This window comes from Alosa alosa, chromosome 17 (genome assembly GCF_017589495.1).
Source record: "Alosa alosa isolate M-15738 ecotype Scorff River chromosome 17, AALO_Geno_1.1, whole genome shotgun sequence".
In the NCBI taxonomy this organism is placed as follows: domain Eukaryota; kingdom Metazoa; phylum Chordata; class Actinopteri; order Clupeiformes; family Clupeidae; genus Alosa; species Alosa alosa.
The window spans coordinates 11,510,586-11,527,405 of record NC_063205.1 but is presented as its reverse complement, the minus strand read 5'-3'; the positions used below and the strand labels follow the sequence as shown (position 1 = coordinate 11,527,405).

General features: G+C 44.0%; 1 protein-coding gene across 1 annotated transcript; it reads right to left on the bottom strand.

The window, feature by feature from the left end:
• Window positions 1–10,443: 10,443 nt before the first annotated feature.
• Window positions 10,444–13,102, bottom strand: LOC125310724. The gene is made up of 3 exons (XM_048268364.1): window positions 12,116–13,102; window positions 11,718–11,876; window positions 10,444–10,596 (listed from the first exon to the last, which is right to left on the bottom strand). Exons 1-3 carry the CDS (start codon window positions 12,932–12,934, stop codon window positions 10,504–10,506), a joined length of 1,071 nt encoding a protein of 356 aa, XP_048124321.1. The 5' UTR covers window positions 12,935–13,102; the 3' UTR covers window positions 10,444–10,503.
• Window positions 13,103–16,820: the final 3,718 nt, after the last annotated feature.

Genomic DNA, 16,820 nt, shown 5'->3' with positions numbered 1-16,820 from the left:
CTGATCAAGGAAGCTGTGGAAGCTGCTCAACGTACCTAATTTTATAACCCAGTGTGGTTTTGAAACAGCAAATGAGCTAATGCAGACAAATAATATTAATACAGGCCCATACCTGCTGTTTTATCTTCCCCCCAAAAAACATTAAATATTAATTATAATATTATAATATTGTGTCATGCCATTTTATTCTTTTTTCTCATCCAACATGTGTTATCTGTTTTATTTTCTAATTAAACAAAAAAAAAAACATGTTGTCCTCAGCTGTCTGAGAACGGGTTGTGCAGCCTAGCACACACATGACAGACGACTCATCATGCTGTCTCAACAAGCTGAGCCCAGATCACACAGACAGACCCCCTCAATGCACTGCATGTGCTCAGTGCAACACTAGGAAACACCCAAGAGGGACACAAGAGCCCCCTTCACCAACCAACCACTAACCCTCGGATGATGAAGAAGAAACGGATGGAGTGGAGGCGGCTGGTGGAAGGAGAGGGTGAGCAAGTGAGCGAGACGAACGAGAACAACCCCCTCTGGGGCAGATGAAGCCACTGAAGGGTTTAACCAAGTGTTTAAAAGAACCCCCTCAGGGTGTGGCAGGCGTGTGGAACCACCTTGACGGCCAATTACGAAGCCGCCAGAGTCTGCTGACAGGGCAGCAACACCATCTTCCACCATGCAGCAGCTGGAGAGAACACATACACACACACACACAGACACACACACACACACACATATATATATCCACACACGTACACATATATAGTACAACCGGGTGTGACATTATACGTACAGTGAGTACATGTCTGTCTATATGTCTTGGGGAAAAAAAGGAACAGGAACATTTGAGGAACTCAGCAGGCTTCATCTGGAGCTCCACTCGTTCATGTGCACATGTACCTTTGTAGGGTTTTGACTGGCTAAAAAGAGTTAATTTGGTGTTGCCCAATCCACCCTAGAAGGTCTCTGATAGACAGTGGACAGCTTCAGAAAATAGTTCACCAAGCCTTACATTTTCCCAAGGCTTTTATTTTGAGTTTGGTTTGACAGCCTGGTGGTCTGGTGATGCCAAAATGCATAACCACAAAATTGCATAAGTTCCAACTAGTTAATTCCTGTTTGAGCCCCAGTGGCTTCACGTGTTAAGAAATCCTATCAGAAAGATAGTTCCTCTTTCTTGTGTAAGAAAATGGTGTGCCAAAGTATGCCCTGAGTGCGGCTGGCCAGACTGGTGAACCCATCGACCATCTGCATTACAGCAATGACTGTGGCAAAAAAACGTCAACAGTCATGCATCTACTGTGGACACAGGCCTGTGAGATTTGCATATTACTCTTCTTGTCTGACTCACAACCAGCACTGAAATATTCAATTTGCTATCACAGTTTTTTTTTTCAATTGCTTAAACAGAAAAAATAAAGAAACCCACAGTTTGTGAAACCGTGAACTCAAACAGCAAAACCTCAGTTCAGATCTGCACAACTGAACATTCTCAGCAAAACACTACACATGGTAGACAACACTAAACCCACTTCTCTACTATAGACCCAGAAATCTAACGTAATGTCACTACGTTTGTCACTACCTAATGCCACTTCAAGACACTGCCTTTGAAAATACCACACTCTTGAGCCAACTGATCAAACATCAGATCTAAAGACACGTTTTGTGCATAATTTTAAACTCGCCTCTCAGACGGGAGAGCCTATAGAGGAAGATGAGTAGGGAGAGGAAGATGAAGATGGAGGCAGACCTGGAGGAGTACATAAGCAATGAAAAACGAGGATCATACTTACATATGAAATGAGATTCAAGCAAGAATAGTATAGATTGGTCAACTATGTTGTAAATAATGGGTTGAGCCATTCAACCAGAATGATGCAGGGTCTGTTTTTTTAATTGTCCTCCCGTTTTTGAACTACACTTTCAATTTAGAATTTTTTTAATTCCAATTCCTAGTCAGCACCAATGACAGATGTGTTTTGTGCTGGGCACATAAGTGTGTCACCCAATCAGATCATAATGACATGCCATATGATAATAAAATAATTCTATAGTTTTGACTGAAGTGTTTCATGTTGGTGAGGTGTTCTACTACTTGGGTATGGGTTTGTGTTAATTGTGTGTAGTATGTTTCAAAATTGTGCTTAAACAATCCAACAAAAACCCAACTTGTGTATGATAACACCTGTAGCCAATCCATTTGTCAAGTTTGCCAAACTGAAAGTACATTCACTGCTTCAGTTTGTAATTTTGTAGCATTGTTACCAAAAAAAACCTAGATGCAAAAAAAAGGCAATCAGAAACACACACACACACACAGAAACAAACACACACACACACACACACACACCATCACCTGGGCCAGAGATCATCAAAGCTCCCCTCTGAGGCAGACAGGATCACTACCATGACAAAGGCCTTGCTCAAAGACTAATGTGTCACATAGACACCGAACAGAGGCCTCCCCAAGGTATGACAAACGACAAGCCCATTTGTCAGCGACAGCTTAAAGGTTTTTTTTTATCTCACACACACACACACACACACACACACACACACACACACACACACACACACACACACATCTGACTTTCTCCAACTTTTGCACACTTTTTATTTATTATTTTTGATTTCTCCTCCATCTACCCATGTCCTTGATTGCCTAGCCTTTCTGCCCCCCCACCCCCCACCCCCATCCCCAACACACACACTTACATCATCACTGTCATCACTTCACATACATACAGCACACTGCTTGCTACAGTAAGCCTCCTCTACATACTTGCTGCACACTGCCCCCCACATACACAGCACATTGTCTTCAGGATCTTCTCCAACACACATCCTCTACATACTTACAGCACACTGCCCCCACCTACCCACACACACACACTACACACACACAGTCACTGCTCCACTCCCGCCCACACACACATCTTCACTGTCATCACTCACATACATTACATACAGTACTCTGCTTGCAATAGTAAGTCCCTGACTTCCCCCAACACACACACTTACATCATCACTGTCATCACTTCACATACATACAGCACACTGCTTGCTACAGTAAGCCTCCTCTACATACTTGCTGCACACTGCCCCCCACATACACAGCACATTGTCTTCAGGATCTTCTCCAACACACATCCTCTACATACTTACAGCACACTGCCCCACCTACCCACCTACCCACTACACACACACACACACACTGTCACTGCTCCACTCCCCTCCCCCCACACACACATCTTCACTGTCATCACTCACATACATTACATACAGTACTCTGCTTGCAATAGTAAGTCCCTGCCCCCCCCAATACACAGCACATTGTCTCATGAGGCTTCTCCAACACACATATTGCACACTGCCCTCCCCCCACATACACAGCACACTATCCCATCTCCCTTGTCATCCCCCAACACACACACACCAAGACCCCTGGTAGTTGGGTTAGCCCCTTTGAGCCGTGGATCTGCCCAAGGTTTCTTCCTTGGTAAGGGGAGTTTTTCCTTGCCCCTGTTGCTCTTGGGTGCTCCTTGTTGGTGCCCCCCACCCAATCCCAATCCTCCCCACCTTTTTTTTTTATGCAGCCCTTGCCACTTAATCTACTAAACCCCCTCTTCTACTGCACTTTACCCCCCCATTAATGCACAAATAGGCTGACACCAGACATAATTTCACTGCATTTCTTACTTCCAGTAACTATATGCATGTGACAATAAACTTCCTTGTATCCTTGTACGTTATATATCTCCTTGGAGGGTTTACGCAGGTCAAGCGTGGCTACTGAAGCAGGATCATGGATACTTGGTCATAAAAGTCGACATGCTCCTGCCTGATTTAGGACTGAGCAGATGAGAAATAGTCAGGTTTCCCTGTAGTCTTCCATGAGAGGGATCAGCATGATCAGTATGCTTAGATGAGACACTGAAGCACACAGGCATAGCAGGAACAAAAACAAAAACAAAAACAAGAGCACATGGTACCACAGTTCATACACAAGTGTCACATCATAAATCACGCTTTTTAAATGCTTCAAGTGGAACCATAACTTTCTTGAGGGTCTCCTTGAGATGTACTTGGCCGGGCAACGAGAGCACGTCAACATTCGGATGGATGGAATTGTTTCCGAAGAAAAAAGGCCTCAGCTAAGCCGGTGTGAAGAAATGTGGAAGTCCTGGTGGCCTGTGAAGTTTATTGCTGTCGTGGCGATCAAAGCTGGTCATCTCGCCTTTTTCTTTTTCCTTTTTTTTTCCCTTAGCGGGCGCTGTCCTGTCAGCTGGCAACGACACTTGCAGGGGGGGGGCACCCTAAAAAGATGTGACACCTAAAGCTCCACTCAGAGAGGACAAAGCCAGATAAACAAAAAAAAGAGAGAGAAGGGCTCTAGAGGCAGCAAGAGATGTTTACACTGCCTGCGAGAGACACAGGGAGCAAAATGTTTTCTGCCTCAGTACCTTGCTGTTTTCAAAAAACACATTTAAAAAAAAAAAAAAAAGACCAAAAAAAGGTGAGATTTAATGCCTTCATTCATATCCTGGCTCCTTCGTCCTCCCCCGACTGAAAAAGCGAACCCTAATAGACACGTAATGGGGCGAGAAGGACTCAGTCCAGAGGATGGCATATTTATGCAGAGCAGGTCATCTCTGACAAACAGCTCCACTCCGCCCGCTGCAACCATGTGTGCGCCGGCATGAGATGGCCCATAATAGGCCAACAAGAGGCATTCTCACACAGACAGACACACACACACGCACACACGCGCACACACACGTGCACACGCTTGCACACACCCACTTCAAAGACAGCAGGAACGCACAAAGCCTATGGCAGGGCATTCAGGCCCTCACGGACTACAAGCCCGCGCCACAGAGCTGCATTGAGCAACATCCGTCTGCTCAACAATCTGAACCGCTTCTTTGCTCGCTTTGAAGCACAAAACAGCACTTGTCCACAGAAGACTCCTCCCCCTCCACACGAGCAGCCCCTGTGCCTCTCTGCCGACAGCGTGAAGAGGACACTTGCTGCTATCAACATCCGTAAGGCAACAGGCCCAGACAACATCCCAGGTCGTGCGCTGAAGGACTGCGCTGAGGAGCTTAAGGATGTCTTCAAAGACATCTTTAACACTTGCCTGAAGCAAGCCATCGTCCCATCATGTTTCAAAGCTGCCACCATCATACCTGTGCCAAAGAAAACTGCTCCATTCTGCTTCAATGACTACCGCCCCGTGGCACTGACACCCATCATCATGAAGTGCTTTGAGCAGCTTGTCATGTCACACATCAAATCCATTCTCCCCCCCACCCTGGACCCCTTCCAGTTTGCATACCGAGCCAAACGGTCCACAGAGGATGCAATCTGCCCTCCACCCAGCCCTCACCCACCTGGAAAAAAGAGACTCATATGTGAGATTACTGTTTATAGACTTCAGTTCTGCATTCAACACCATAATACCACAACAACTCATCTGCAAACTTGACAAACTGGGACTCAGTACCTACCTCTGCAACTGGCTACTGGACTTCCTCTGTCAGAGGCCTCAAGTAGTACGTGTTGGCAACAATATCTCAAGCAGCATCACACTGAGCACGGGGGCCCCCCGCTGCTCTTCACCCTGCTGATGCATGACTGCACTGCAACCTACAGCAACAATCACATAGTGAAATTTGCTGACGACACAACTCTGGTGGGTCTCATCACCAAGGGCGACGAGACTCAATACAGGTTAGAGGTCGACCTTCTGACCACGTGGTGCAGGGACAACAACCTCCTGCTGAACGTCAGCAAGACCAAGGAGATTGTTGTTGACTTCCGGAGAGGTCATGATGGCTGGTGGAGCACTTGCTCTGCACTGAATATAACAGGAAAGCCCTGCAGCGCATAGTGAACACAGCTGGAAGGATCATTGGTGCTTCACTCCCCTCCCTGAAAGACATTTACACCACCCACCTCACCCGGAAGGCGACCACAATTGTGAGTGATGCAAGTCACCCCTCTCACAATTTGTTTGATCTACTGCCCTCTGGGAAGAGGTACAGAAGCCTGAGCTAGAAGGCAAGCAAACCAAGCAATTGCTTGGGGCCCCGAGCTGGCCAGGGGCCCCAAGACAACGACTGGTTAAGAATAAAATGCAACGACAAACTGTGAGCGCCCCTTTGATATTCAATGCAGTAAAGTGCAACGATACTGTTACCGGCAATACCGGCATCCCCCTCAAGGGGGCCCCTCTCAGTAGTTGCTGACAGCAGCCAGCCAGCCAGGTTCGTGATCTCTGCTGCCGGGAAAATATATACGGAGCCCGGGAGAGCTCACTTTAAGTGATACTTTTTTTTCTGGTCGTGATAATTTGTGAGCACGTTTTCCTTTAATTGAGCCCTCGAATTAATAAAACTTTAATTGACCACGTTTTTCTTTAAATTGAGCCCTCAATTAATAAAAAACGATCCCTTAGGCCTAGATTGAGCTCTTAAAGGCCTATTTCGTGCTCACATTTAGTCATTTCCGACATGCTCTCACCGCTGGCTGCCTGTCGCAACTTCGTGTTACTCAAGCTGTTGAGATTGGGCTATTGTCTGTAACATTACTGTTCAATATTGGTAAGTGATGATTACCGTGGTTAATTAAAGCCTTTTTAGTTTTCACCATTAGGTAATGACTATAGCGGACTTCTACTCTTTGTAGCAGGGTCACCTCCGGTGTCAACCGCCAGCTATGGAGCCGACTGCTGATAGCCTGAGGGACTTCTTGAAGGATAGAGGTGTCAGCGAAGGGTTTATTCAGAAACTCGAAAACGAAAAGGTAGGCTATGTGATGTGGGGTGCAAGAATGTTTAACTTCATTAACGTTATTTGTATTCGAGTAACAGGTGGTCTGACTGACTGGGTTAGAAATAGGCCAACCCTGCTAATGTGTTTTGTTGATGTCATGTCGTTTGCGGTGTTAACGTAGATCAATGCAACATGTTTATGCCATTACAGTAGCCTATGATAGCCTATTTTAGTGCATGAACCTCATCCAAAGCCATGCAGAGAGGGTTAAAACGGGTAATCTTTGGAGTAGCCTAGGTCTGACTGTTAGGTCTTGGCCTAGCATAGCCTACAGGGAGGGAACGTAATCTCATCGCCACCTACTGGTAGCGGAGTGGATGGGATTTTTTTTATTTAGAAAAACTATATCTCGGTATATCTTAATTTATGTTCGCCACTGGAGTCACCTCTATTGCTTCTAGTGGTTATACCTTATCAGTTTAATTGTTTTGCGTTTTTGTCTTAACATGGTGAACTACAGTTGCATGTGACGTCACATGTTTGGGCGCATATCTGGCTTAACATATTTTTGTAATAACGGAGCATGATGTAAACCGCGTGGTGATTACCTTTATGTCTTGATAACTGGTGTTGTGCTCAATGCTAACCAGGCTAATAAACAAATCATGCTATCGTGAGTAACGCCACGCGACTTTTTTGTGGTCCGGTTATGAAACAAAAGGAGCAATTTCGATTTTTTAAAATAAGGCAAAATAGGGCCTGACATTTTCAGTTAGAATATTATTACTGTATACACATTGAAAACTATTTTTGGTGGATAACTTCGCTGATTTGGCTTCACAATATTGTTTTTTTAAAAAAAGTGGTCGTATGGGACGTAACATGAGCTGCTCTTCGATAGGAACGCAACCACTTGGGGCGCTGGTTTTCACTTTCCCTCCCTATTCATGGCTTGTCAAAATAAAACGTGGGCTACATGGGAACATAGATGTTGAGCTGTTGAACTGAGCACTAAAACGAGTTGGATAGGATGGATACTTGGATAGGCCCTCTCCTCTTTAGCCCAGATGAGTCCATGATTTCCAAAAAGAATGGAAAATTTTGATTGTTCTAACCATAGAACCTTTTTCCACATTACCTCAGTCCATTTTAAGCAAGCTCAGGCCTAGATAAGACTGGTATTTCTGGATAAGGTCGAAATACAAATTTGGCTGTTGCATTGCACTAGCATTTCTAAATTGAGTATCAAACTGTGCTCATTGACAATGGTTATCTGAAGTTTTCCTGAGCCCATACAATGATTTTCTTTACAGAAACATGTCAGGTTTTAATGCAGTGCCATCTGAGGTCCAAAAGACCACATCCATCAAATATTGGTTTCCAGCTCTATCCCTTGTTTGCATAGATTTCTCTGGATTCTCTGAATAATAAAATGGTATTATGTACTGTAGATGATTAACTCCTACATACTTCATAATGTCATGTTAAGAAGCATTAAACTGACAGTTTCATTATTTGTCCACACAGGTTTAGGTGATGAATACCCTTACATCTTTACTTCTAAGAGACTCTGCCTCTCTGGGATGCTCTTTTTCATACCCAATCATGTTGCCAGTTGCCCTAATTAGTTGTGAAATATTCCTCCTTATGTTTTCTTTATCATTACACAACTTTTTTTAGCATTTGATTACCCCCATCCCAACTTTTTTTGGAAATGTGTTGCTGGTATCAAATTCGAAATGAACATATTTTCCATGAAATAGTCAAATTTGTCATTTTCAACATGTCTGTGCCCTTTTTGCAGCTAAATATGACCTTATGAGATTTGAATATTACATTTTGTTTTTATTCGCATTTCACAACGTCCCAATTTTTTCCTGATTTGGAGTTCTAGGCTATAGCCTGAAAACAGGACTGGTTGTTTTGTCCGGTCAGCTGTGCTGATAACCAAAATGTTGAACTAGCTTCTGAAGCTGTGATTTATTAGTTAATATTCAATGCTAACATTCTTCTTCCATGTTCTGTTCTTTCTCACAGATTGATCCATCTGTGATACCACTAATGAGTGATGGTGACTTGGCAGAGTACATTCCTAAATCAGGGGACTGAATAGCTGTGGTGGCCTTTTGTAGGCGATCCAGCACAGCCAGTAATTCAAGAAGAGACCATATACTGACTCGACTGCGCCGAAGACTATCAGCTACACCAGGTGCGAAGCCTTCAAAAAATCCAACTTGGATTGGGAATAAGAGTGCAGAAAAAAGAGAGGCGGATTGAATTAGGATGGATGGATTTTGATTCTAAACAACAGCAGTACAAGCAGGTGAAGGCAATTAAAGGTGGAGGAACCAGACATTTGACCATTGATAAAAACCTAACAGTGGAGGAAGTAAGGGTCATGGCAGAAAATGTTTTTTTTCCAGACGGGGCATCAAAGAACAAAAAACTCTCATGTTACCATTCTGAAATTCAGTCATCACAGATTGAAGTGGAGATATCAAGCACTATTGAGCAACTGTACAACCTCAGTCGTGTTCGAATACTACGACTGTATCTCTGCACCAAGTTAAGGGATGTAGAGATAGAGGAAGACATCCATCCCAAAACCCCCCAGAGCTCAACTTCAGTTGCAGATGTTGCAGAAAGTTCTTTTGAGGTCAGGCAGTACTTACCAGAACCAGATAATGACTATGTTGTCAACATCGAGATTCCCATAGACAATAACATGGACGACACAGAGGTGTGGACTGACCAGTACACATTGGCAGGAAATGAAGCTTCCCCTGTTACAGTGTCTCTTGTTCTAGATAATATGACACCTGCTGATTCATCTCCATTTGCACAGCCCGTCAGTGATCCTGAACCGCCTCTAAGCCAACCATTAGTTACAGGGGTGGAACCCACAGTTGCAGGAATAGGCCTACAGCACACTATCTCTTCAACAGCCAGTGAATCCTTGCCATGTAATTCTGTGTATTCCTCAGTTGTTGACCTGACCACTACTGAATCTCCTCCCCAAGACTCTTGGATGTTGCAGCCTCCTGTTGCAGACTCTTTCCCTGAGTCAGACAGTGACCATGCGCCCAGTGTCACGTTAATCATACGTAGAGGACACTGTCTCGCTGATCTTATCAAGGCATTTAAAGATCCTCATGTTTTAGAGTCAGAGATCTACATTAAGATGCGATTGCCTAATGGTCAGCTTGAAGAGGGAGAAGGAATAGGATTGTTCCGTGATTGCATCACAGAATTCTGGACAGAGTTCTATGAGAGATACACAATGGGCCGTGATGCCAAAGTGCCTTTTATCAGGCACGATTTTCAAATTGAAGAATGGAAGGCTGTTGCTAGAGTGCTTGTTTTGGGATGGAAACGTGCTGGGTACTTCCCAGTGCAGCTAGCAGCCCCATTCTTGGAGGAGGTGCTGTATGGGTCTGCAGTTAGCAGCTGCAAGGATGGATTTCTACAGTATGTGTCAGATCAGGAGAGACAGATTCTTCTCAGGGCCTTGGATGACATTGATTCAGTCGAAATGGAGACTCTGCTTGATCTCCTTGATGTCCATGAGTGTCACCAGGTGCCAAATAAAGATAATCTAGTCCCATTACTCTCACAAATGGGTCATAAGTCTATAATCCAAGCACCAATGTACATCATTGAATGCTGGCGCCCCGTAGTTGATACCTTAGCCCACACTGTCCCGATCGATGTGCTGCATCAACTGTTAGAGCAAAAAAAAACAACTTCGAAGGCCGTGAAGGAGCTTCTCCAGTTCCCAGATGTGATGACCGCAATACAGCATGCAGTTGCTCGCCATCTGAAACGTTACATTGTGGAAGCTGACCATCAAACTTTACAAAACTTCCTGAGGTTTTGCACTGGCTCAAATTTGGTTGGGCATTCCATTAAGGTTGAGTTCACTGAAACATCTGATTTTCAGCGCAGGCCTCAGGCTCACACATGTGGGTGCATTCTTAAATTGCCTGTTGGTTACTACAATTACCCAGACCTCAGAAATGATTTTAATAGTGTGCTGACTAGTTCTGTCTGGGTAATGGATATAGTGTAGATTCTCATCAGCTACATAATGTCAGTTTGCAGTTCTCAATAGTTTGGTTAGCTTTATGAAAAACTGCCATGCCTCAAAAAAGGTGACAAGTTGGTAAGCTGTTCTGATACAAAAAAACTCAGGTTATTTAGTTGTGAAATAATAATGTTAACTGTGTATATGTGCAAAACATTTTATTATTATTTTGAATGACACATTTTGTAAACATTCCTGGATAAAACAGGTGTCAACTTTCTTTTTAAATTCTTGCACAAGTGTTTAAAACAACCAGTTGTGAATAACACATTTTACAGGTTTTAGTGTAGCAAAGAAACAACAAATCTTATTTTGTTTTATTATGCATAAAAATATTTTTTTTTTTCTGAACCATGTGCAATGTTTTACATATGGGCAGATGTTTTTTAGATTAAGAGCAAACATTTTTAACAGGGTTCTTTATATATAGTATGCCCTGTATTCCTTGTTATGCTGAGGAACTGTTACTTGTTCAACTGAAAAGCAGTGCCATTTAAACAATAAATAATGTAGTGTTTTTGCAGAAGTCATCTTATGTGTACTGTACTTTTTATTACTGTATTTAAGCTGGGGGATACATCATGTGTTCAAAATAAATAGATTCAGATCCTAGGCTAATTTTCTTCAGATTTGCTGTAAACACAGGTGAAGGGGATGTTTGTTAGTCTCTCTCTACAGACACCTACTCAATTAGTAGTGGACGAACAAAGTCCCTCAAAGTAATGTACAATTCCTGTGCCTGTGGACAGTTTGAAGAAAACTCCAATCCCCTCCGACATCACATTCGCGCAAAAATCAAATATTTCAGGATCGCATGGAACAGAACTTAAGAATGTGCAGTGTTCCTTACATACAGCTAAATCGTCCGCATTAACAGGCACGAGAAGATCATCAGCTCCCCACAAATGTGATGCCACATACATCAGATCAGGTACGCCAGACGGCACACTCGCGTTTGTAGAGGGGCGGATGCGATGTGCGTTCCAGATGTTCATGATGCTGTTTAACTCGTCCTGAAAAAAGGAAATACACATAGGTCAGTGATATTTAGAATCCCAAGAAAACCCCGAATGTTTGGATGAAAGAAATGTATTGTATTTAAGATGCGCAGTAAAAAAAAAACACTTCGGACGGTGAAAACTTTCCTTTACAAACAATGAAGACGCTCTCTATCTCTAGGCTATTCCCTCCCTCTCTTTATTTATATTAGAGGTTATCTAATATATTACTGTGCATGCATTAGCCTACTTACCTTAATGGGTCCCATGAAACACAGCTGGATTAACGCCTTGTCCAGATAGTCCCCTGTGAAAAGACCTTCATCCTTCAGCTCGCTAAACATCTGGATCCAGTGTTCCATTCCTTGTCTTCTCATCACTCCCCACCAACTTTCTATTCTTTGGTTAGCAGTGCTTACTCCTGTTAAAAAACTTGATTGTCCTGCTCTATTGTCTTCATCATTCCGTCTCAAGTACACCTGCATGTCTCTCAAGACCACATTCTCGGTTCCCATGTCAGTGCGCAAAAGTCTTGGATAGCCCCCCACCCTTTCTATCGCCTCTGTATAGTAGCCCCCAACCACCCTTGGATCACTATTTGTGAAGGCGGCCCTGAGCCAAATAATCTTTCTGCTATATCCATCAATGCAACCATTTATGCATATGCCATAAGGCTTGAGCTTGTCATAAGAATCGATGTGCCATATGAAATTAGGCCCACGGGAAAAGTATTGCCTGCGTCTCAGTCGTCGTCTGCGGCGGCACTGGGTGCTTTCAGGGTCAACTGCGCTGAGAATGATGCGCACATCTTCTTTTCTCACGCGCAAACCATGTTCTATACATTTACAGTACATCCAGCGGTACCCATGTAACCTCCCAGAGCCTTGGAGTTCGTTCAAAATGAACTCTATAATATGACCTAAATCGTCATACTCACGACGGCGGAGACGGTTCGCCCTCAGCATCCTTTTTAATGTGCTTAAACTCATAACCATCCCATGCTGGGTGGCTAGAGTTCTCAATATTTCCTTATACGCCATGCCCAAACCATGGTATATCCTGACCAGATCCATCTCAAAGGCTACGAAATGGAAATGTAAGCTATTCGACCAGTTTCCACTATCTCCTGGATTGTTGACTAATAGCCTTTTTCTGCACACAATTTATTCGAGCACACGTTTTAATTATTCGTGGGTGCGTTTTAGTAGATCGAGATCTCGAATATACTATAACGTGCTCATGTTTACATGTGTCAAGACAATATTGAGTGCACGTTTTACAAATTGTGGCCACGTTTAAGTAGATCGTGCACACAATGTTCTATAACCATGTTCACTAAATTGTTCTCTTGTTTTAATAAATTGTGCCCTCGTTTTAGTAAATCTTGCGCTCGTTTTAGTAAATAGCGCCCTCGTTTTATAAATTGTGCGCTCGTTTGAATAAATTGTGCCCTCGTTTTACTATGCTTATAATGAGAGCTCAATTTAGTAAAATGAGCGCACACTATAGTAAAACGAGAGCACAATATAGTACATTGTGCACACTATTTAGTAAAACGAGCGTACGATTTAGTAAAACGAGCGTACGATTTAGTAAAACGAGTGCACAGTATAGTAAATTGTGCGCACAATAAAGTAAAACGAGAGCACAATGTATTAAAACGAGCGCACATTCTCTCAACATGCAAAACATTTTGCAATGACACCTCTAGGTCTTTAAAGCACCAGGTGCGTCTGTCTAAACTTAATTTTCAAACAGCAGAATGCTCTATGTCCATTTTGCTTGGGGCCCCCACATTCCTTGAAACGGCCTTGCGCACCACCAGACTCACCAACAGCTTCATACACCAGGCTGTTAGGATGCTGAACTCTTTCCCCCCTCCACCCTCAGCTACATAACATCCTGGACTTTGGACCCACAATGGCTGCCTTGCACTACTCCACTTGCACTACTCCACTTGTACACTTTGCACACTTTGCAACTTGTTGTTGTTGTCCTGTTGTCCTGAAAACACAACACACTTCTGCTGCTCTTACATAACTTGCACCACTATGCCACTTGCTTACTTAGGTCAAACAGAACTACCTCAGCCATTTATTGGCCTGACTTTGCACTATTATATTGACTGTCTATGCACAATTGCACAATTTCAACCCAATTTTGCTGCTCTTATTTCTTCATTGTATGTGCCTTCTTATTTACTTTTTTATTGTTTACTTCAATGTTATGTTTGTCTGTGGACTTAAATTGGTAGAATATGTCTTGTCTACACCGTGGGATAGTAAGAAACGTAATTTCGATCTCTTTGTATGTCTTGGCATGTGAAGAAATTGACAATAAAGCAGACTTTGACTTTGACACACACACACACACACACACACACACTTGCTCCAGGTATACAGCATTCACAAATGAATATAAGGCATTCAACTCCTTGAAAACAGCATTCACAAATATGATAAATACAGTAAGTGCACAAACTGCATGAACACACAGACACACACACACACACACACACACACACAGAGCGAGGAGAATTGAGGCTGTCGGAGTGTGTTCTCTGAGCTGACGAGATGACAAAATGAGAGCGCTCACCACGCAGAACGGCACTTTGAAATCAAAAATGGGAACCTGCTCCTCGTTTCACATCGCGACACGCACATTTCATTCCGATATGACTAGCCCCATTACGTTTGTTATCGAGATTCCATCATCAAAGGAGACGATCCTCGTTCCTTCTGAGGGTTTAAACAGTACTTAGTATATGTATATGTAGTTCTTCTCAAATGAGATTGCCACAGTTAGGTTGCTTATGGGAAATATGAATATTGTACACACACACACACACACACACACACACACACACACACACACACATATATATATATATATATATATATATATATATATATATATGTATATATTAACCAATACAGTCACACACACACACACTCACACACATATATATATTAACCAAAACCCAATAGTCCCAATAGCTACACCATCCAAACCTATCAATCAAAACCAATGTGTGCTCGAGAGGATAAGCCAAATCAAAGCTTAGTCATGGAGATAAAGGAAGCATATGTTATAAACATTTAATATGCGTCTGAATGTTTGATTTGCTCACTGGTTTATTTATGTTTATTTAAGTGGATGCCCATCAGACTTCAAACTCTCTAAAGCAATTATTGCCGCAAATCATATCATGATGGGTAAGCCAATAAGAGCAATCAGTAAAGAAGGCACTTCAGGCGATTCATGTCAATTAGTGACGAGCGCTAAGATCGCCTTGATTGAGCTCGGGAGCACAAACAGATGGAAAACTCATCAACGTAACAAGCATGTAATGATAACTCCTCCAGCGTGCTCATGATGAGGGGCAGGGGTCACCGTCCCCCCCCCCCCCCCCCCCCCCCCCCCCACACACACACCAGAGCTTTCTCTGATCTCTGCCACTTGCCTGTGATCTTCCTGGTCTGGTGTTGCCTTCACACACTCTCACTCTCACACACTCTCTCTCTCTCTCTCTCACACACACACACACACACCTATATATACACACGATGAATGGGCCTGATTCAGAGTAGGCAAAACGGGGGTGGGTGGGGGTTAGGCAGAATGGGCAGGTTGGGGTGGAGTGGCCTCGTTTGGGGTGGGGGTAGGTGTGTGGGCGGATGCCGGGCAGCTTGAGCCCCTTCAGAGGCGTGGCAGATCAGAGCCTCAGGGTGTCAGTCACTCGAAACTGCTGCATTGTTACCCTGCTGCCGCCGCTGGTGAGAGAGTGAGAGAGAGAGAGAGAGAGAGAAAGAGAGAGAGAAGCGGCTGGAATGCTCTCGATTGCTCAGTGGCTTCTATACTTAGATGAGTGACCGCATGTGCACCTGTCGCCGGGCTGTCAGCGCGTGTTTGCTGCTCTCCCCTCCGCTTGTTGTGCGGCTCTCGCGTCGCCGGACTATGGGGGCGTATTTCTTCTCCCCTCCACACATTTACCCAGTAGGCCACAAATCTTGTTTACGACACAGCCTAATCGTTAATGCCTGACTCATTGACATGTGCTGTGCACATAGCGTACTCCGGTTTACCAGCAACCAGAAACATGAAACAGCTACAGACTCACTGGTAGATGCATGTGGCTTCAAAAGACACCGTCACGGCATATACTTTACACGGACATTGAATATGCTGGTTGTGTGACACCAATGCACGGACATAGGCAACCCAAGTGGAGCGTGTTGATTCCTTGAGATTAGAGAGAATTTACTACAGCGACGGGCCAGCACGTTTTCTTTTAATTTATTCATTTTTTCTCCGGAGGGCTTCGAGACAATGGGGCAGATAAATGGGGCGGATTTGGAGAGTGATCCACCAGAGGTCGAGGTTACGATTGGGGCTGTCTTCGCAGCGCTAGCAGGCAGGGAGTCCCCCGAGATGAGTTCCTAAACTTGGCTGGTGCGGGGAGGTGGAGGGGATGGTGGTGGAGCAGAGAGCAGGGTGTGTTGCGCAAGGTGGGAGGGTGGGGGTGGGGGTGTTGGGTATTCCTCCTCCTGCATCAGCACTAGTGCCTGGAAGCCTAAACTACTGGGAAAGGCCAGCACTGCTGACACTGGAGACGTTAGTAGGACCTGGAGTGGACAGGCAACCTTTGTCTAATTACACAGGAGCCCGAACCAGCATAGTTTCCATTGGAGGGGTTGGTTTGCCGAGGTCAAACTGAACTTGTTAGTGTTTTCCAGTGCCGGCTGTCTCAGGTGTAGTATTTTTTACAGTAATCTACTGAAATATGTCACAGCAGTCTTGTAAAATCAACACCCATTGTAAACTCTCAACACCTAGAAATGGATTGGAGAAATTCCAGGAGTCACAAACCTTCAGACCACATACTCCAGACATGTCTCCATCTGAAATGCCACAGGGGGTTTGTGTGGAAGTGTTTATGTGCGTACTGTATGCCTGTAG

Coding starts and splice junctions, on each gene's coding strand:
- LOC125310724 (XM_048268364.1), bottom strand. CDS start 12,934: ATGGATCTGGTCAGGATATACCATGGTTTGGGCATGGCGTATAAGGAA. Junction 11,877..12,115: donor GTTTCATGGGACCCATTAAG/GTAAGTAGGCTA, acceptor TCCTTTTTTCAG/GACGAGTTAAACAGCATCAT. Junction 10,597..11,717: donor TTAATGCGGACGATTTAGCT/GTATGTAAGGAA, acceptor GTAACGTTTCAG/ATGGCGAGCAACTGCATGCT.